Consider the following 22,487-nt stretch of genomic DNA (forward strand, 5'->3'; position numbering starts at 1 on the left):
TTTCCTTGAGATTTATTCAAAGTTACATCAAATTCGTTATACTATCCAGTCCATTGATTACAATATAAAAATACATAGCTTTGTTCAAAGTTATTTTTTTCCATAGATTTTTTTCTCTTTTAGTTTATTCGATGTCACGCATAATTTCAATGTCGATTTTTCCGCAATACATGTAATTCATCAAAAAATATTATAGATAGTTGACAAATAGAAAAGATACGATTTCTTCTAAAGATACATAAAATAAAAAAGAGAAACTAGCAAAGAGAAACTTATTTTTCTTATTTCTATAATTCTTCAAATATTTTTAAGATTCGCATTTCTCGTAAACTTGAATAACCGATGTATGTAAATAAAAAAAATTCCGCAACAAGAAAATAAAAAAAATTCACGAAGAATGCTCGCCAATCAATATGTGATATATATCGGAGACTTTATGTAATACGCGCATGTTTTTATAGACATTGGAGCTCCATCTCAAGCGGGAATCGCAGATCGAATATTTGAAACGCGAATCCTGCTGGCACTTGTAACGCAAATATCTCGTCAAGGAAAAGTGGTGGATAAACGAGCTTTCGCAATTATTAATATTAATAAAGGAACTTTTACGTGCAGGTATTTTAACGAGACGCTGGGGCAAATTATTATATTCTGGATTGAAGAATGCCAATTGTAGGGAAGTTTAATGCCTGCAACAAAAAATCCATTAAGTGATAACGCGACGTTTTATCAAAATGCAACACTAGATACACATTTTTACAAACACGAAAAATCGGGATAACAATTTTTTCATACGAGTAATCTTAAACGACTATTCCAAAGAAAGAAGTCTCTGTAAAATGAAGTAGACAACCATACGCTTTCCTGAGATTTATTTAAAGTTACATAGAATTCGCTACACTAATCAAATATTAAAATAATTACAATACAAAATTATGTAATCTGTTCGCAACTGTTCTTCATAATTTTCTTTTTCTATTTTTGTCTAATTTTTTCTAGTTTTTAGTTATTCGTTATTATATGAATTCTGAGTCATTTTTTTATGATACATATGATAGTTCTTTGAAATATACAATATCTTCGTATTGACATAAACATAATGGACGAAATAGTTTCACATCAAAATAATCATCATTCATTGTTTTCTCTATTGCAAGATAATCATAATTAGCAGTTTTTTCGATTATGCATCAAAATCTGCATTTATTACTTACAATGATTTTTATTATTATACTTATATTTATATTTACAAAGATATGATAAGGTATAAAATAGCATTTAAAAAAAAGAACAAAATATGCAAACTTAAAATTAATAAGATATTCTAGCAAAATTCATTATTTCTTTAATAAATTGTCAAATATTTAAAAATATAAATGCGACAGTTCACATTTCTCACGTGAATTGATAAACTAATGTCAAACAAAAATTAACTATATATATATATATATATATATATATATATATATATATATCAATAAATATCACGCAATGAGAAAATGTGAAAAACTTCATGAGGAATGTTTGGCAACTAATATATAACGTATATCGGTTTTTTGATGATATTTGCGCACGTGTTTATAGATGTTGGAGCTCCATGGAGTACCATTCGAATAGTAATCGCAGAACGGACATTTGAAAAGCGGTCTTCGTTGGCACCTGCTACGCAAATGCTTCCTGAGGTCAACACGACGAATAAAGGATTTTCCGCAATTGTAAGCACAGATTAACTTCTTGGGCGATGAGAAGCGGCGCCGACTCCGTCTGTTTTTCTGATTGTTTTTCAATGGATCGGATTCTTCAGGGATCGGAGACAGTCGAATGTAGCAAGAATTAACACCTATAACAAATAGTTCGTTATTGATAACGTGTCGTTAATCAATCGTTTATCGCGTCAAGAATTAAAAGTTAATAAACGCATAAGCTAATTTAATTTATGCATCAGCAAAAAGGTCGAGATGAAAAAATAATTAGAAGCAACAATTATTTCCGAAAAAGAAGACGCATTAAAATCATGAGACAATTGTATTCTTGAAATTTTTATACAATTACAAAGATTTCTATCCTACGTTATCAAGTCCAACATGATCATGTTGCAAAAATATGTCTGCAATAAAAATTCATTTTATTCGAGTAAACAATTTCTCGAACATTCATGCCACCCCTGAAAACGTCATATGCAATCTATAAGTTCAGTCTACATGCACCTATAATCAACTACATTATCAAAAACATCAATATCACATTATCAAAAAGTCATCAAACAATCAAACATATAATTGTCAAAATCAAAATTAATTCATATGTCTATAAATTATAAAATGTGTATTTATTTGTATAATATAAATAAAATTTATACAATATAAATAAATATATATTATAACACACACAAAATGACGTTTATCATTCAGTTAATCAATATCATCATCGTCTCGACCACATCTCGACTCTCTCGTAGCAGTCTTGCTCGGAAATGACCTTCCTCAAATAAAATAAAGTTCATCGCATCTCGATTAACTGTCTTGTTTGATGCGCATATCGAGGACGTAGACTCGCTGATCGGGGTGTATTCTGCGCACGTGGGACCTCACGTTCGACGAGTGCTTGGTTCGGTACGAACAATAGGGACAGTTGAACCTTGGCAGCTGACCGCACTGGAACTTGAGGTGATTATACAGATTGTTCTTGCGTGTAAATACGTTGCCGCACTTGTGGCAAGGATAACTCCTGTTCTGGCGCATATCGTCGGGATTAGAGACGCATTGGGGTAATTGCTCGTAATATTGTTGCGTGACAGCTGATCGAGTCTCTGGAAACAGAAAATTTTTATAACGTAATTCGGGGCAAAAACTTGAAACGCGGATCAAGACAATATTTTGGCAACATCTCGTGACGAAGGAAACCATTTCCGTTTCTTCCTTAAAATCATCCTTAAGAGATACATCTTGGTACAGCTAGAATTTCTTACGGATCGCATTCGTCGTACAATAAAAATCAAATACATTTTTAAATATTAACAGACTTGAATAAGAAAGATATTTATTAACTAAGTGTTCATTATATAAAAATCAATAAAATAAATATAAATATAATTTACTCATTAATTTTTTTTATTTGTATAAATATGCGTAATCTAATATTATATTAGATAATATTATATTATCATGGAAAGGATATAATAAAGTAGTAAATTTTTTCAATTATATTTATTAATGTATACTTCAAAATTATTTCTAAATTAAGTTCTTACTACAAATAAAACAATTTATACAGGCTTTCTCAGTGATTCGTCATAAAAAATTTAAACAATCAAATCATCATATATCGCAACAAAATTGTTTTACAATCTACCATCTAATAAATATGCGCAGAGGAATATTTTTCAAATAATTAAAAAATCGTATAGGAAATGTTAAAATAAGATACACAATATATTTATAGTACATATGAAAACATATAAATATGTTCACTAATATTCTCTTTCTAAAAGAAAATTATAAACATTTTATCTTAATAACGCAAAATAATAAGGAAAAGTGGAATAACTTGGCACAATGTAAAGGACGCAAGTAATGAGTTGATCTTTTTTTTAAAATGCATCGTACATAAAATATACTTTATAGGAGCAACGTATGTGAGTCACCGGGACTCATCGTCAGTCAATTCAAATAGAGATACGTCGAATAAGTGGAATTTGGACTGGAAAGAATTCAAGAGAACTGCGAGAGTTCGGTCTTGCGTATGTCCACCACGTAGACCCGATTGCCAGGATGTATACGACGTACGTGGGCGCGCACGTTCGAGGGATGCCTCGTCCTGTAGATGCAGTAAGGACAATTGTATCTCGGCGGTTGACCGCACTCGATCCTGCAGTGATACTGCAAGTTTTGCTTCATGCTGAATACGCTGCTGCAATTTCCGCAAGGAAAGCGTGATTTTACGCGCTGATCGCTCCTGTTTGCAACCGATCGATTGTAGCTTTTCTGCCACGTGTGCCTCAGCAGCGAGTCGGAAGCTGCAAAAAGAAAGCACACGAGATATCATTTATAAAGCTCGTGAAAATCATCTCGTTGCGTCTTCGCTAAATCTCTACACTGACCTTACACCCGGCTGTTGACAGAATGAGAAAAAGAAAAAGAGAGAAAAATGCACGAAAAGATAGTCTTTTCTTGAAATGATTAATTTATCGCGGCAAATCAATGTCAACTTCAATATTAGATCCAATGTTATATAACCGATCGTGTGACCGGCAATTATGCTCATTTCAATGACAATGGGTCTTCCGGGTAAAGGGGAAGGGGAGAGAAAAGAGATATAGGCACGCGAGAGGCATCTCTCAGAACTACCGTGTGCGTGTTGCTCGGTTAAAGACGATCCTTTATTCCGGGAAATGACACATTGCTCATCGTACTTTACGCCGAGCTGCCGTCTTGCTGCCAGCTGAGAATGTCGATGACGTAGACCTCGCGATCGGGGTGTTTCCTGCGCACATGGGCCCGCACGTTTGACGTATGCTTCGTCCGGAAGGAACAGTACGGGCAGTTGAACCGCGGCGATTGTCCGCATGAGAACTTCAAATGATGCTGAAGATTATAGCGCCAATTGAAGGACCTGCCGCACTTCGGGCAGAGATACACCTGTCTGCAAACCTGCCGTGGATGTTGAGGATGCTTACGCACCGATCGCGGTTTCGAGTCGTACTTATGCTGCGCGCTCGCCGAAGAGTACTTGTCTCCTGAAAAATTCAGATGTCCTATCGATTAGTCGCATAAATCGCTACATGTTCGCAAACGCGAATAGACAAAGCCGATATAGAAAAATAATTTGTTGCGAGAATACTTATTATGTGATAGCGACGCGAGAATATGAACGACGGAATCATACAATCTGGAACAAAGGTGAAAGAGACGTCCTGTTAGAAATCGTTGTCAATTTGCAGTTTAAAACTCATGATGATCTCGACGCAATTCGAAATTATCAATCTGAATATTTACATATACACCGCAGAAGTCGCCGAAGAGACAAATCCTGAGATCATAGTTCGATCCTGAGTTTCAAACAATTAACGTTTTGTTCTTTTCATTGGAAGCAACTTCTACTCGATATCGAACAATTATAATCTTTTGTATAAATTAAATCTTCACTTGTTTATTTATTACAATTCGTTTACAAAAGACTCGATTCAATTCTCTTTAGGATCACATTTAATATTTTAAATACATTAGTAAATAATTTATTATCAATATATATATAAAACTATGAATTTTTTTCATCACGTTAAAAATTAAATTGTTTGATTAAAAGGTGAAAACATTCATTCTTAATTAACTATATCAATGTAAATAGTGAACAAAAAGATAAATGTAAACATAAATATGTATACGTCAATGTAAATCGTATAAAAGGTGTGCAGCATAAGGAATACAGATATTAAAATTCAAATTTTTATTTTGTACATACATGACTTGGTCACGCAATTTATATAATTTATAATACAAAGTCTCGCGCTAAACAAAAAGTCATGGTTTGTCTTTAGAATAAATATCAAACAACAAGTAAAATCTGAAAATATATATAAATATCTTAAACAAATATATTCTATATTCTATATAGAATTCGTAATAAACAATATAACTCAGTAAACATATTAAAAAAAAAATATCTTAAACTTAATAATACTGAGTTATCACATTATTTAGTTCGCAAATTCGCATACGATATAAAATACATAACGCATACACACACATTCACTTACACGCACACAATAAACACATGTATTATCTAAGATATGACGGATGTATGACGGAATTTAAATTAAATTAAAGGCTTTATGCAAATTTTATGGAGCTTAATTATCACGATACAATATCATGTTCTTCGTCAAATATACTGTTTTATAATTATTTTATTGTAATATAAAATTTTTTCAGAGCAAAAAGATTAGGAATTTAATGTGGCAATATAATAAACACGAAATAAGAAAAATATTCTTTAAAACCGATCATAATCGCAAAAATTAAGCGATTGTTTGTGTGCTTCCTATCAGTTGTAAAAAATATCTTTTGCAAAACAAATTGATAAAATCTGAACAATATATATATATATATATATATATATATATATATATATAATCAATAATTATAATAATCATAAATAATTATTGAATAAATATAATGATATAAAAATAAAAGAAACAACAAATAACAACATATAATTTTAAACATTTAGTATAGATTAAATTCTTAGGTGATTTTTAATGTAAATGAATTATACTTATGCGGACAATATGAAATGGGGATATTATGTTATTTATATTAGCAACGCTTGTACGATGTCAAAAAAATACAGCGATATTTTATACTATTTATAAGATGATTTTTCGAAACTTCTCAAAACTTCTCAAAGTTTCCTCGTGTAACTAAAAATTTTCTTTACAATATCCTCCGCTAAATATCCTAGCTAAAAAAGGTGATTATCGTAAAGAGAAATCGTAACAATTCGCTACATTTTCTAGTAACAGGACATATTTTCAATTATTTTTTATAAATTATTGTCCATAAGCGAATAATCGATTTCTCGATTAATTGTGACTAACTGTCTAACATAAAGACACTATGTTGGCACTAATTTTCCATTAGAAAACGTCTTTAAATAAATCACTACACTCTCTTCAAGTCGAGATATGCACAGGCACATCTATCTTCCGTATTCGCAGCTTTGTATAGCAACTCTTCGAGTCGATTAAACGAATTTAAATTATGAGAGGCGAGTGCAGTCGATGCTGGCAAAAACCTAGGCTGTCCTGTGTTCCTGAAAAAAAGAAAAGAACATCCAAGTCCATATATTACCGTATTCGCACGAGATCTATGGGAATGTTTCTACGGTATTCTTCGTAATCGCGAACAATACCGTATATCAAGGACGGAGGAATAAGGACTCCGATCTCTACCGTTCTTCCCAGTTGCGGCGCTTCGAGAGGAAGATCTTCTTTCGAAGAGCGAGCCAGCTTCCTCGGTCTTCGCGGCTCGTCGTTCTTCGGAAGAAGGAATGACATCGATAGTCCAGATCCACGCCTCCGGCATGAAGAATCGCGCTGTTGCTGCTATTTTTCCTGCCAGCGCAGGTCGATAACATACACGTCCTGACCGGAATGGCATTTGCGGACATGTCGGCGAGCGTTTGAGCCGTGCCCAGCACGGTACTTGCAGTACGGACACTGGAATCGCGGCTCCTGGTTGCATTCGTATTTCAAATGGTAGGACAGACCGCCCTTGCGGCTGAAGGCACTACTGCAATTCGTGCAGGGAAACTGCTTCGTGCTTGCGGCCGTCCCGATCATCGTCGACGTCATCGTCGACAGATTCGACGTAGGACGTGGAGGATGATAGGACGATTGGAGGATGTAGCTTGGCGGGACGTCTGTGAATATATGGTAATTCATCCGAATTCGGCCTGAAACACAAAAAAGACGCATCGCTCGCGTCAAATTCGCGACACGATATGTCCGATCAGAGATAGCGGGATAGGAGGAGAGAGTGAATCGATGATTATAACTTCTGCGTGTCAAATCTTCTTGCAGTCAGTTATAAGAATGATAAGAGTATGATTTTTGTGAAATTTAAATATTGTCGATGATCAAATGCAGACCCATGTTTTTCCGTTGGACAAAAAAGCAAGCAGAAGTAAATGATACGAATATTGGTCTGATATTGTTTTATGCAATCATGTGATTTTATTTAAAAAAAAAAAAAACTATAAGTAGATGCGCGTGATATTTCCGATTTGTGCAATAAAATCGCAAAATTACAAATATATATGTATATTAATATATGTATGTAAATTGATAAAATTATATTAAATTAAAAAATAAATGATGTAAATTTTATTATGTTAAATATTCAATTGTCATAACATTTCGTAAATAATCTTAGATGTTACACGATCAGAGAGTATTATTTCTTAAAATCAAAATCTTCCGCGACGTTATCTTGCGTATCACGTTGACCTCGCAACCGTCGTGCTTTCTGCGTACATGAGCACGTATGTTGGACGATTTCTTCGAGGAGTACTCGCAATAAGGACAGAAGAAGCACGGCGGTAGCCCGCACTCTAACTTCAAGTGCGAGTAGAGATTGTTCTTCCGGCTGAAGGCGCTCTTACAGTTGGGGCAAGGAAATTTACGGATCGCGCTCGACGGTGAAATATCCGGATCGAATGGCGTCTCGAAGCCGCCGAAATCTGCAAGAAAACGTTGGGAACTCGTCAGAGTTCGGCAAGGAATCGCGGCGCCCGTTATCTATCGATAACGTTGTCACGCATAAAGGATGTCAAAAGAACACATCACTTCTTTCGCAAAAAAGAATCACACCTCGATTACGAGATATTCCTACGATATATAATGAGTCGATCGTGAGAGAGATCGATATACAAAATTAATTAGAATACGTCTTCCAATGATGAGCAATACCTATATATATATATATAAAAAAATATAGTACTAACTCAATTTATTTCCATAATTTAAAAAATCATGCGTTATACATGAGAGAAAAATGTACATGCTCAAAATACAAACTTAAATTCTTTATGCAGTATATTTCAAACGTAACTCAGGTTTCGATTTTTAATCATTGTGTACACTAAGCTATCAAATATTAATTAATGTTTAATTAATGAGAGTTCAAACTTTAATCTCGGATTATCGCGCAAAATCGTCCAATTAATAAATAGCACTTGCGTTTAGATCGGTCACATAAACCACGCTGCCAATATGAAGTTTGCGAATGTGCGTGCGAACATTCGAGGTTTTCTTCGAGAGGTAGGGGCAGTAAGGACACATGAATCTCGGTTGCTGGCCGCACTCGTAATTTAGATGCTTCTGTAGGTTGTCCTTCCGAGTATAGGCGCTTTTACAATTCGGGCAAGGAAATTTCTTATTTTCTTGGCGAAGCGCGCGTTGCTTGGATCTGTCCTTGCTGGGGTGTAATCGGTCGAAAGGAAAAAAATTGTCTGCAAGCAAAAGAGAGTATTGCAAGAACGCGATAATTACTGTTCAGTCGATACGCAATGCGTTTTCGACTTTTTTCATAAATAAGACGAAAGAAATCAGATAGAGATGTATTAGAGAGAAATTACATTTTTTACCAATAAAATTAGTAAGCGGATGACACAAGTTTACTTTAAACATGTTCGGGTCGTTTTGCAAATATTGTCATTTTAAAAAGAAAAACTATTATCCGCACGTTATCTTGCTTCTCAGTTTGAAAGCATACCATTGTATTAACGTCGTTATCGAGTGGTAACACGACGTTTTTAATGTCACGCCGCGAAAAGGATGCGCTTCGCGGACGTTTTCACTCGCGCTTCAGATCGATACACCAGACTAGCTCGTCGCGATGCCTACGGCGCACGTGCTTGTAAAGATTCGAGATCAGTTTCGACCGATGATTACAGTAAGGACATTGGAATCTTGGTGGTTGGCCGCATTCGTACATCAGGTGTTCCCGTAGACCCTTTTGTCTCAAGAACACGCTCGTGCAATTCGGACAGCAGAAAGCCCGACCGCTCGCGTTTGTCCTCTCGGCGGATCTGAAAACTAAAAGTACAAGTCCTCGTTAGAGGCCGCGTGATCGCGAGTATCGAGCAAGAGAAACTCGATTCCCAAGCTTCAATAAACGCAACAACCTTTTACGCTCGACAAGACCAAGAGATAGACAGTTCTTGATAATTGGATTAGATTTACATTTTTGGCGAGGACGTACGTTACGACAAACAATAATTCCAAATAAAACAAAACAAAAAGTTGTGAAAAATTCTTCAAAACATCGCGTTAAAAAGCAAACAATTTCGAATCATTTAAAGTCTCGTCATTTGATTCCGATCGATATCTGGAATAATTGACGACATCAAAAGATTAGTCAAGAATATTAGAATTAGGGATAAAATACTGCTTTTATTATTGCCACAATCGACAGAGTGACCGTGCGTTATATTGAATATCGAAGGCCGAGTATCCTCAACATAAACTTTGCTATCCTTGTGCTTCTTCCGGATATGCTGCTGGATGTACGACGGCCTCTTCGAGAGGAGATCGCAGTATGGGCACTTGAAGCGAGGCGGTTAACTACATTCGTATTTTAGATGCGTTATCAGACTGCTTTTCTTGCTGTATACGCTCGTACAATTCGCGCAGGGAAATTTGTTCCCAAAGTACTCAATGTTCGCGTCTTCTATCAACCTGAGGGACGCATAGATACCTGCAAACAAAAATTCAGTGTCAGAAAATCTCGCAAAACTTGCGTGCAACGTTACAATTTTTTTTCTTCTTCGTTTCACTATTATTATTACCACCATGTATGTACAATATCGACTACTAGATTAGAATAGATAAATGATAACATAATTAGGAACTGAATACGAAACGATACAAGTAAAGAGATAAGAAATAAAATCAAATTTTGTGAAAAAATTGTTGATTTACTTTTATCGTATCGTATAGCATATAGTAATTTGTTGTAGCAATTGTTGTTATATCCCGCTTTTGCTGACGAAATCTGATTTCTCAATTTCCATTGAATTCCATACATGTTGGAATTAATTTATTAACATACGAAATTATAATAATAAAAATAATATAAATGACAATAAAACAAAAGAATAAAAAGCACATTTTAATGTGCATAAATTTCAAATATATAACTAGCATTAGTGGCGTTTCACATAATTGCTTTATTCCAGAAATACAATTTATTCATGTTTATAAGTTACACGACTCTCTAGTATATCATTGCATTGATACTGTCAATATATTTATATATATTTTTGCATTTTCACAGAGAGATACAATTTATTCCTGTGCAGTAACGGTATTCGTTAATCGATGAATATCGTAAACATAGACCGCGTAACCTTTATGCTTTCGGCGAATATGTTTCTGTATGTTAGATGATTTTTTAGAGATCAGGTCGCAATGAGGGCACTTGAATCGGGGTGGTTGGCCACATTCGTATCTCAGATGTGTAATCAGACTTTTCTTCTGTCTAAATACGCTCGGACAGTTACCGCAGGGATACTTTGTGATACTTGATATAAAGCTCCTATACCGATGATCGGCGTTCAATCTTAATAACGCCGACGTGGAATCTTTCATCCCTGAAAAGCACCATATATCAATTAATAACATATTTTTTTACTAAAACATTTAATTAAAAAACACTGAATATAGACGAATGAAAAAAATTAATGTAGCTTAAGAAAATTTTTCCATTTTTTTTTTTTAAGTTTATACCCACTTAATTGTAATGCATCGTTGGATGTACATATGAAAACAGGCACAAATTTATAAAGAAATTACATTTACAAAAAAATTTCTTAAATTAAGATTTCTTGAAGATTGTGTTTAGAAATATTTTAGATTGAGTATGCATCTTTAAGAAAAAAACTTTATTTAAAAGTTTTAATAACAAATTTTTGAAGTTTTTTATTTTCAAAGTTAATAAAGACATAAACGTTTTTTCACGCATATACACGAACGCATGCGCATATACACACTCATACATACTACTATCCATAAGTTATAAAATGAAAATTCAGGACTAGTCACCTTGATGTGATTATCATTTAAATATACAATAAAAAATTAATTGAATAAAATTTTATTCAATTAGAAATTATATTGAAAAATATACATATAGTGAATAACATGATTAAAGATAATAGAAAATCGGCTGTGTGATATGTTGTATATTAAATCTTTTATAGAATACAGAAATTAATTTTTACATATAACATAATACTGTTTTTCCAATCATTTTTTTAACTCTTTAAAACAACAAATATTGTCTCAAAAAGATTTATTCACAAAAGAATTAAAAAATAATTGCTATGGAAGACGCTCATATATTGCACCTATATTTGTGTGCGTGTGTGTAGTATGTGTGCAAAAAATTAAATTATGGATACCAAAAGAGTAAAAAATATAATATCTTACAAAACGTAATTATTTTACATGGATTATGCATGTATGTATATAAAGAATGCTAATTGTTTCAAAGAACAATGCTCTCGGAGAATTTGTTCTGTGCCTATCATTGCTACATATCTAACGTACATTTTTCTCTTCTTTGGTAGAAAACGCATCTTGTGCAAAACAAATAATGTTATTAATAAAGCTCATTAGTAAAGTTCCTTTAAGAAGTCGGAAGAAAATTTATTTCTCAAATATATATTTTTTGATGTTCGAAACGATCAAATTGATTGTAATTATCTGCAAATCACTGCTTGATGTAAGATTTGTAATTGTTACTAGTAAAGATTCGCAATTATTACTTAATAGCAAATTTACCAAATTAAACGAATAAGCTACTCAGAGAGGAAAATCACGAATATTGAATTTTATCAACTTTCATAAATAAATCGCAGTCATAATAAACGTTAACATCTCAAATAAACAACGTATGTAATTTTTATCATTTGATTACATCTTCTTGAAAACTGTACTCGTCTTACTATTTTTCCCAATTATATATATTTTTGCTTTAAAGCTTTCTCGATGATTTTATCACTCGTGCCCTCTCTTTCCCCGTCATTGATCCGCCGATTTTTAGTAGCGAACTCGCGACAGCTGTTTGTAGAGATCGATGATCTGCAGCTTCTTGTCCTTGTGCATCCGTCGTACGTGCACGTACATATTCGACGAGAATTTGGCTTTCTTCGTGCAGTACGGACACTGATAGCGCGGTTCCTTGCCGCATTGAAACTGGCAGTGCGTCTTCATGTCGGACAATCTAGTGTAGCCGCTATTGCATCTAGGACAATGAAACTTCTTTCTTGCGATTGAGCCCTGCACGACTACGTTATCCGGCCAGCGAGACCCGGCGATCGGCGCTACGTTGGTTTCCTGACGACGAGTCGAGTCGACGTAGAGATAAGAATTCTCCTTCGCCTTTTTCATCGCGTCCAGGTTGTCCCCTCGCTGATAAGCGTCCGCGGCCACGCCGCTTCCGGACATTACCTCGGGATGTGCGTAAGACGGATGATGAATTTGCCCGTAAAGCGGATCTAGAAAAATAATCGAATTTCGAGGAGTAGTTAATGACTAGTCGCTAGCGAGGTCACCGCATCTAAGTCACGACATCGGATAGAGAAACATTTCCGTCCATGCTCTTCGATTATCTACTCACAATCGACTCACGAAGCGACAGAACCCATACATCACACATATAATGCGAATTACGATATGTACTACGGATTATAAGTATTAAAGTAAAAGGGTCGCCTATCGTATGTTTCTGAAACACCAACCTGCAGATATCCGGAAATATGACACATATCAATATATCGAGTATAACGCATTTACTTGTTTATTTATAATACATAATTGAACACATAAATCTTTATTCCTAGTTTCATTGCAAATCTCTCAATACTCCAAAATTCATCATGACAATTTTGTAAATGATGAAATCGAAATATGTCAGATATAAAAAAAAAAAAAAAACTAGAGAATAGTACCAATTTTGGTGACATCAGGAATCTTCGACGACGAACACTGACTCACTGATGTGTCGCGGATTGTTTGTTCAGATCTATTATGTATATCGGTAGATCACCATGTATGCTGCGCACATGGGCGTACATGTTCGACGATACCTTCGCCCGTTTACGACAATACGGACACTGGAATTTCGGCTCTTGCCCGCACTGGAAACGCACGTGCTTCTTCATATCACCTAGATACTTGTATCTGTTACCGCACTTGGGACACTGATACCTCCGCTGTCCGTCATCCCGCTGTTGCTTCATCGCATTATCGGGATACCAGTCGGGGCCATAGGTGTTACCGGACTCACACGCCAGTTGAACATTGGTATCCCCGAAGCCGTCGTAACTCTGCGACGAGGTCGTAGCGTGAAGTACAAGATGCTGCTCTAACATCGTGTTAGGATAGTCGGGCAAGCTCTGCTTCTCCTGATACTGAGCAATTCCTGAAAAAGAAATCGTTCCCGCGAGGATAAACCTCGATAAACTGAACTTTGCCCACGAACGTTATAAATAGCATAATAGGTAATAATAATCGCTCGCTATTATCACACTCACGTATTCAGTACTAAAGATGTAGATATAAAAATGTTGGTTGTATTTTTTTCCTAAACACAAAATAATAATACGATATAATGTTAAACAAATGCTAAACAAAATGTTAAACAAATATAAATATGCAAAAGTATATTCTTTTCTATTAGTCAAAAAACATAAGAACGTTAAAACATTATTTCTAACTAGAATCTTAATATATATATATATTGTTAATTCTGATAAATATCATTAATCTCATACACATATTAGAAAACAAAGATTAGAAAGAATGATGAAGAAAAAGATTAATTAATCAAGTATTAAAAATAATAATATAAATTCCACAATATAGTCAACTTATGTCACAATTAAATGTATTCCGTAAAAGCCACCTGGTAAATGCTAATTTTATATCAATATATATTTTCTATCATTAATATAAAATTATATTAAATTTTGACTATTGACATTTCTTCGAGATTTATTAACAAGCGTGTGATTTATCACAAGCACATAATTACATGGAAAAATAATAAATAAAATAATTAATTAATTTGTAATTTATTATGGATAATTTATTGTACATTTTCATTTATTTCAAATTTAATTTTTTTTTACACGTATGTTATTGCATGATGCATAATTTTCACAACAATTCTATAAAAAAATATATATATTTCCTCAAGATCAACGTAATGTCACTAAATAATCATTAAAAAAATTGTCTCTCTAAATCGTCTCTAAAAGAAGCTTCTAAACCGCATTTCCGCTTATTTCTCTCTTCCTAATAATGTTGGGATCTAATAATCTTGGATACAACCAAACGTCAGATGTCTCCTCCGATTTCCGCGTTTCGTGTAAATCATTTAGCATTGCGGACAATTGTACGTAGAAAACGATATAATGATCTTTGTGTTTGCTTGCGTGAAATGATAACGTATTCATCATATATTACTGCAAAAGTTTTCCAATAACGATGCCAATTTTGCATCGCCTGTATCCGAATGGAACAATCGCCGGTCATCAAAACATCATCAAAAATTCCTAAAATAAAGAAAAACGCATATATTGATCAACCGAGTAAGGTCGACAAATAACTTACCAGTTTATAACTTCACAAGCTATACTGGAGCAAAAAATTACGAAAAAGTAAATAAAAGTTAACGATATATGTAAAAAGTTTAGTGTCTCATTTATTCACCAACTTAAAAGCAATTAATCCTTAATCAAATGATTATAAATTGTCACTAGTCTGAACATTTAATTTTAACGGTTTTAGCAATTAAAATTAGACATTTACTGGTAAGAATCAATTTAAATTGACAGTTCGTATTGTCTGCTAATAAAGCTTAATTCGCCAATATTTCTATAAATATCAGTATGATTATAAATATTTCAAAATAATATGCATTATTAAATTTTAAGGAAAAATTTGCTCCAAAATTTATCAAATATTCTGTACAGACACACCCATATTTATCATCATAAAATTTCTAAAAAAATACACACATCTATATATATATACACATCTATATATATATATATATATATATACACATAATATATACTTGTAAATAATACGTAGGGGTTTTAGATATGTTTTAGATAAAATTATCTGTTATCAAAGAAAGAAATAAATTGGGAAATTTCATTCATCAGTTTGTATAATAATAAATGTTATAAAAATAGATAGAGCATAATGTTAATTTTATTTAATTTGAAATAGAAAAAAAATTATATAAAATACAAGATACAACCTGATGCACATTCAAAAGACATCGATGTTATCTAACGTACAATCAGATTGAAATGCAACAACACTCATTGCAACAGCATTCATCTCACTATTTCTTTGTATATCATACAAGAAAGAAAAAACTGAATTAATCATAACATAACAAAGCATATAAAAAAATTGAAATAATTATTTTATTAATTTTTAATTGCAAAATAATACATTAAACATATTCATGTGAAAAGAATTTTTTATGTTCCCTTAAAAATGAGAAGATTGGAAACTTTATATTTACTGTTAACTGGCGAAATTAACATATTATGGAAAAAAATAAAAATGTTTTACCTATTAAAGTAAACATAATGATTTGTTAACACAAATATGTTTGACAACATTTTCAAAAATAATGTGGCAAGTGCCACAAAAAAAAAAGAGCAGATAAAACAACTTTTTTAAATGCATGACTTATTGAACATTAAATGTTTCTTAAATAACGTGTAACGAAAAAAATATTGAAGTCGTATATCGCTTCATGTAATTTAATTTAAAACTCAATACTGGAATCATCTATGAAAAGTTCATCCGGCGAATCCGGCGTATCCTCTTGTTTTATCTTCTTGTTGCGTTGCTTGTTCACGCAATGATTCTGCTTGTGACGCTCCGTTATATACGTTCCGCGCATAGTTTTATGGCAATCCGGACACGTGACCACCTGCTGACACTCGTGTTTCTGATGATATCTCAAGGATTTCGCTTGTCCATAATTACGACCACACTCGCTGCATCTGAATTTGCCGGCTTCCTTATTGGTCTTGGAATCCGGGTTCGACAAGCACGTCGTCGTGATGTGCTTGATGAGGTGATGGCGTGTCTCGTACATAATACCGCAATACGGGCATTTCAGCTTCTGTCGGACAATGTTTTTCGAATTCGTCCAAGGCGAAGAGCCGTCGTTATCGCTGTTCTCGCTGTCGCTTAAAGAAATCACTGCGGAAACTTTAGGGTGTCTTGTATCAGTACTCGTTGAAGGATGTGACGAAATACTCGTTGAAGGACGTGGCGTAATACTCGTTGTAGCCTTGCCATTAGTAAGGTTGTTTCTTTTGCTTCCTTCGCATTTATTCTTCTCCTTTTCTTTCTCTAAAAGGCTTTCTGCCTCCTTACATGGTCTCTCTTTTTTCATCACTGATATTTCTCCCTCTGTAACATCATGGCGAATATATACTTTAAAACAACAACGATAAGATGTATTTAATATATCGTTGACAAGCTATCAAAAATTTTCTTCATTATATACGATAGAAAATTCGGATAGCCAGTCAACAATGTAACTACATTAAATAAAAAAGAAAACTAAGAGAAATAAGAACAAAAACACATGCAAGCCCATTGTAGCCATGAAGAGCAATAAATTATAAAAAAAAGAAAATAATACCGAGTCGGCATTAAAATGGTTTATAAAAAACGCAAAACGATCGCTGTAGAAATATTTTATTATTACATAAGTCAGCGCAGCAGTACGAGCTTTAATGCCACAATTGTCATTTGAATGATCCTTTGGTATAAAACGCAAACACAAAACAGAAATCAACTTAAGAAATATTCGCATTTATTGATATAAAATCGATGACAGTTTCTTTGGGCTTTCGATCTATTTGCTTATGAATCAACAATAACAATCTTCATAAAGACCACTGTCGCGAACGAACTGTCGTTACAGTTGATTTCAAACAAATAATCTGAAAATAAAAAAGGATTAGCGAAAATAATATTATCAAGCAAATAAAATCCGAAAATGCAGAGAAAAACGAATCTGTAAACAAGGTATTGTCCGACCATCCAAGTCTTGCGTCGCACAAATATATTAAAGTCAGTTGAGATGAATCAAACGTTTGTGCTGAAATTCAACAGCCTATATTTAAGAGGGATAAAAAAAATCATAGCTTTCGCTTTAGAAATATTCAAGTGTAATTTATATACATATTCACGTCATAATATATCACAATCTGATATTAGATCCCTATAACCGATACGCATCATAGGCCAGCGTATTGCACTTCAATCTATCGGTAAAAATATCTCAACAAAATCTATCTTTAAAAAAAAGTCGACGTCTCAAGATATTGAAAGACATTCATTAAGAATTAAGAATCTTTCAAAGAGCACTCCAGAACTCGTTTTGAAAACTTTGAAGATTTCTCGCTTGGTCTCTGATAACACTTATCATCGAAAACGACGCGAAATATTCTGTTAAATATCAAACAACGAGATAAGATCGCTGAAATTCGTCCTTAGGCCGAAATCGCTTTCGAGACACGGGTGTTAACAAAGCTGGAAGCTGCACGAGGCTCTCTGGCGATGCCTTCGCAGGCTGCTGCTGTGCAAAAACGTCTTGCCACAGACGTTGCACTTTTGCGTACGGCCACACTCGTGCCTCACGTGGAAGATGAGATGCGACTGCTTGGAGTAGCAGGCGCCGCACTGCGTGCAGGAGAACGGTCTGATCTTCTGCGACTGGTGACAGGTCGACCTGGGATTCCAATAGCAGGAACTCTTCTGATGGCTCCTCAGATAGCCCGACTGCGTGAAACCCTTGCCGCAGTACTTGCAACTGTACTTTCTCTTGGTACCTTCGCCGCGCGTCGAATTGTTCGCGGCTAGCTCCAACTCTGCAACACATCGGATTCGTCAGTCATCGCGATCTTCAAACGAATAGAACGAAAAATTAACGACTGTGGAAGCAATATTCCCTGACGGAATATGTTTATTTGAGGCTCGTCAGTTCGGGAATATATATTAATCAACTAGATCTATAATCATTTGCGGTCAAAATTAACTCCGAATAACATGGATCGATATTTTTTAAACATTTGTCCTCTAAATAATATAATTAACTGTTATTATACAGAATGTTTCAGAATTTTCAAAATATATTCTACTCCCCGAAAGGAGATGAAAAGTCATATGATAGCGTGGATCGCGAAACGCTTCCTTTCAAAATTATAAATATTTTTTATATTTATACAGACTTTGATGAGAATATATCATTAAAGAAATTGTTGGAAATGATTTCCTTTCATACGCTTCGCATCGACGTGTCAAAAATCTCCGAAATATTTCTTATTTTGTCACAAGAGAATACAATTTCGAGCAACAGCAATATCATAAAGAAAAATCTAAAGATATTCATAAATCAAACTATTATTATTTATTTCTAATAGAGAGTGAATAAAAGAGCGATCCATGAGACGATGATGCGAGACATGTTGTCTGTTATAAATAAAAAAATATTTATTATTTGGAAATAAAGTGTTCCTAGGCCCACGTTCATATGACTTCTTTTCATCTTAATGAAAATAAAATATGCTTTTAAAGTCGACTACCTATTTCTGAAACGCTTTGTATATTAAAAAAAAAAATCTGTTAATTTAGAAAATACAAAATTTATAAATTTTATCATTCCTTGTGTCTCTCACTGTTTGAAAATTTTGGCCGCAAAGAATTAAACTTTCTAATACAAAGCTGCAAAATATATCTCATGCATACAAATAAATTAAACGTATACATTAATCGGCCTGCTGTAAAACGAGGTGGGGAAATATAATATTACGATTATGCGCTCGCCTACCATATCTTTCCAGCGAGAAAGGGAATGCACGATGCTACTTACTTTCACAATGGCTGCGAAAATTCATTATATAATTGTTATTCATTGTCAATGCAATATGCACAGCGTATTCGTGATAGAATCAATATTGCAGTAGTAAGAACCTTCAACGATTGTTAATTTATTACATTACAAACATGGAATACGACATAATGCAATATCTCGAAAAAAAAAAAAATTAATATCATTTCCAAGAACAAGATTATTAAAATAGGTAAATCAATGTAAACATACTGATATTATAACAATTTATTGTATATAACAATAAGGATTCTCGAAAAACATACATTCTTGGTAAGTTACATTTATTTTGTAAACACGTGGTGCCAAAAATTACGATATCAAAAAAATTTAATAACTAATAATAAATTAAACATTTTTAATTTTTAAAGAAAAATGCTAATAAAAATGAAACGAGCAAGATAGACACATAAGAAGAGACGCATAAACAATATTAATTACGCACGCACAGTTGCATCGCTATCATTATATATTCGTACATCATGTATATATACAGACATACATATAAAGTTAATTTAATTTGATAACTAGCTCTATACGGATTCTTTTATGACAAAATTAACGCTTCAAATCACAGAAAATATTACTTTGGCGTAACGCAAAATAGCTTTCTATGTCTGTACAGAAACTTTTTGCAGTATTCGCAGGTATACATTCTGATGACAGACGAGCGAAATTTTAAGACAATCAACACGATTCGTCGTTAGTGTCGTTAATAGAGTTCTAATGAATTGCACGACACTTATCAAAATTTCAAAAAATCATAAATTATTTATTATCGTGCGTAAAATATATGCCTGTGTTCGGAACTAAAACCAAATTAAAATAATCTTGTATATTCTATAATCAACTCGTCCACAGTAATATAAAATAAATAATTAATTTCGCATTTTTGCATCTTTATGATGTTTGGAAATACAAAAAAGAAAATATAATGCATATATTTCTTAAAATACATAATATAAATTAAATTCTTAAATTACATTAATATAAATATAATTAAAGCGACAAACATAAAAAAATTTTACATCTCTTACGTATAAAATAAAATATTACAAAATATATAAAGTAAAATACATAAAATAAAATATAAAAAAATATTTAAATTATACAAAATTATGAACATGGATTATAATTAAAAATAAGCGGATAACAAATTTTTATACTATTATATATTAAAACAAAAATAAAATAAAATTTGTATATCTTAAAAATATGTCAGTCTTAATTGAACAGTTAAAAACAATTAAAAAGTTTCTAAAAACATAACAAGTGCATTTTTTTATCACAACTAAAAATTAATACTGCTTTTACTCAGGTTTGTGCATTTCTTATACATAATATTATATATAAATAATATTATATATAATATTATATATAAAACTAAATATGTATAAATATATGTACTAAATATATGTATTAAATATTATAAAACTAAATATGTATAAAACTAAATATTATGCGCAAAACTAAAACAATTGTAACAAATTTAATTTAAACATAAAAGTAATAGAATAAAAGTTAGTATTTAATAATATTTCGAAACTAAATCGACCAGAAAGACCGTTTTAATCCTTTAGATTGCGGACAACATTTCTTTTTATGCCTGCAAAACGAAGCACGATACGAAAATATTTGTTCACAATTTGGACAAATATACTTTTTCTTGCAATCGTTTGATAAATGCGATTGCAAGGTTCGTGGATTTTTAAATTTTTTATTACAAGAAATGCAAGTATATTCGCACTTCTTTATGATATTTTGCATCATTTGCTTATCTAAAAGATTGACAATCTTTACTCGCATATTCAAATCTCCTTCACAATATTTTTCTTTTTTTATCTTCTGCTCTTCTGTAAATCTAATGTTATTTCCTATCTGCTTATTATCTGAAACCAAACCGCATCCAAATATACATTAAAATTGCATAACAATTCGATTGTAACATTTTATCGTAACCTATTCAAATTAGTATACTGATACGTATCTATTAATTATATAATTTATGTAATAAATAAATATATATATTTATTTATTTATAACTCTTATAAAACAACTGCTTGAAAATTTCCTGATTTTCCAAGTTTCTTGGTTTAAAATTCTAAGTAAAGAAAATTTTATTACAAATTTTTTTAATACAATTTTCTAAAATAAATTTTTTTATTGTGTTTTTTATGTTTTTATTTTTTTATGTTTTTCTAATATTCTTCATTCATACAAAGAGAAAATGAAAAATCACTTAAATTTCAAATGTTAGATTTGAAAATGTACTTTAAAAAACTGAATAGATTTTGTAAGATAAACATTTTTCATCTGCATAACATTTTTATTTTTTTATTAAAAATTACAATAAAAATTACAATATACATAGTGTATATTTTATATTCTGTTAAGACATTGAATATATATAAACAGCGAGAAATAGATATATATTTATAATATATTTTAAATACATATAATACATATACAATTTGATCCAATTAGTGAATACAATATAAGAAGAATAATATTATCAAAGAAAGAATCGTTTTTGAAACTTCTCTGAGTTTCAATAAAATTTCATGAAAATTCCTTAATCTTCCCAGATATAAAAACATTCCAAGAATTTCAGGTTCTTCCATATTTTTCCATAGAATAAGCATTCTATGTATGATAAGACTAAAACTGAAATATATATTACATAAATCAATATAAATATTATATTTATGTTAATTACTAATTTCCATTCTAGATCTTTTCTTAATATTTTTATACCTACAATTCGAATCTATCGCAAAACAATTGCACATTTTATTCAACGATGTCTTCACAAACAGGTGTGATCGTTTTTTGTCGAGATTCAAATATCACAGTCATCTGAAATAAAAGGACAGCACAGGTTAACAGAATGTTCATATATTAATATTATGAATAATAATAATTACGAGAAAAGTACAAAGAACAAAAAAATAAAATTTTAAAATCTTCAGAATAATATAAAATTCTCTT

At 32.3% G+C, this 22,487-nt stretch overlaps 1 protein-coding gene across 48 annotated transcripts in view; it reads right to left on the reverse strand.

The window, feature by feature from the left end:
* Nucleotides 1–22,487, reverse strand: part of LOC126853662 (longitudinals lacking protein-like) — a 177,124-nt gene that overhangs the window by 121,559 nt on the left and 33,078 nt on the right. Inside the window, exons 7-8 of one of the 48 annotated variants that reach the window (XM_050599578.1) lie at nt 8,734–9,009; nt 7,742–8,238 (exon numbers count right to left, since the gene is read on the reverse strand). The exons of 36 other annotated variants lie outside the window; for them this stretch is intronic. In XM_050599578.1, the coding sequence (XP_050455535.1) occupies nt 7,943–8,238; nt 8,734–9,009 (572 nt within the window). In that variant the 3' untranslated portion in view covers nt 7,742–7,942. Of the gene's footprint in view, nt 1–1,496; nt 1,841–2,498; nt 2,810–3,659; nt 4,016–4,359; nt 4,736–7,741; nt 8,239–8,733; nt 9,010–10,831; nt 11,152–11,257; nt 13,060–13,539; nt 13,986–16,170; nt 17,012–17,755; nt 18,481–21,029; nt 21,389–22,487 lie in introns of those variants that run through there. 11 more of the 48 variants (XM_050599587.1, XM_050599601.1, XM_050599616.1 and 8 more) reach the window with 11 other exon arrangements.

Source organism: Cataglyphis hispanica, chromosome 12 (assembly GCF_021464435.1).
Source record: "Cataglyphis hispanica isolate Lineage 1 chromosome 12, ULB_Chis1_1.0, whole genome shotgun sequence".
Classification (NCBI taxonomy): Eukaryota; Metazoa; Arthropoda; class Insecta; order Hymenoptera; family Formicidae; genus Cataglyphis; species Cataglyphis hispanica.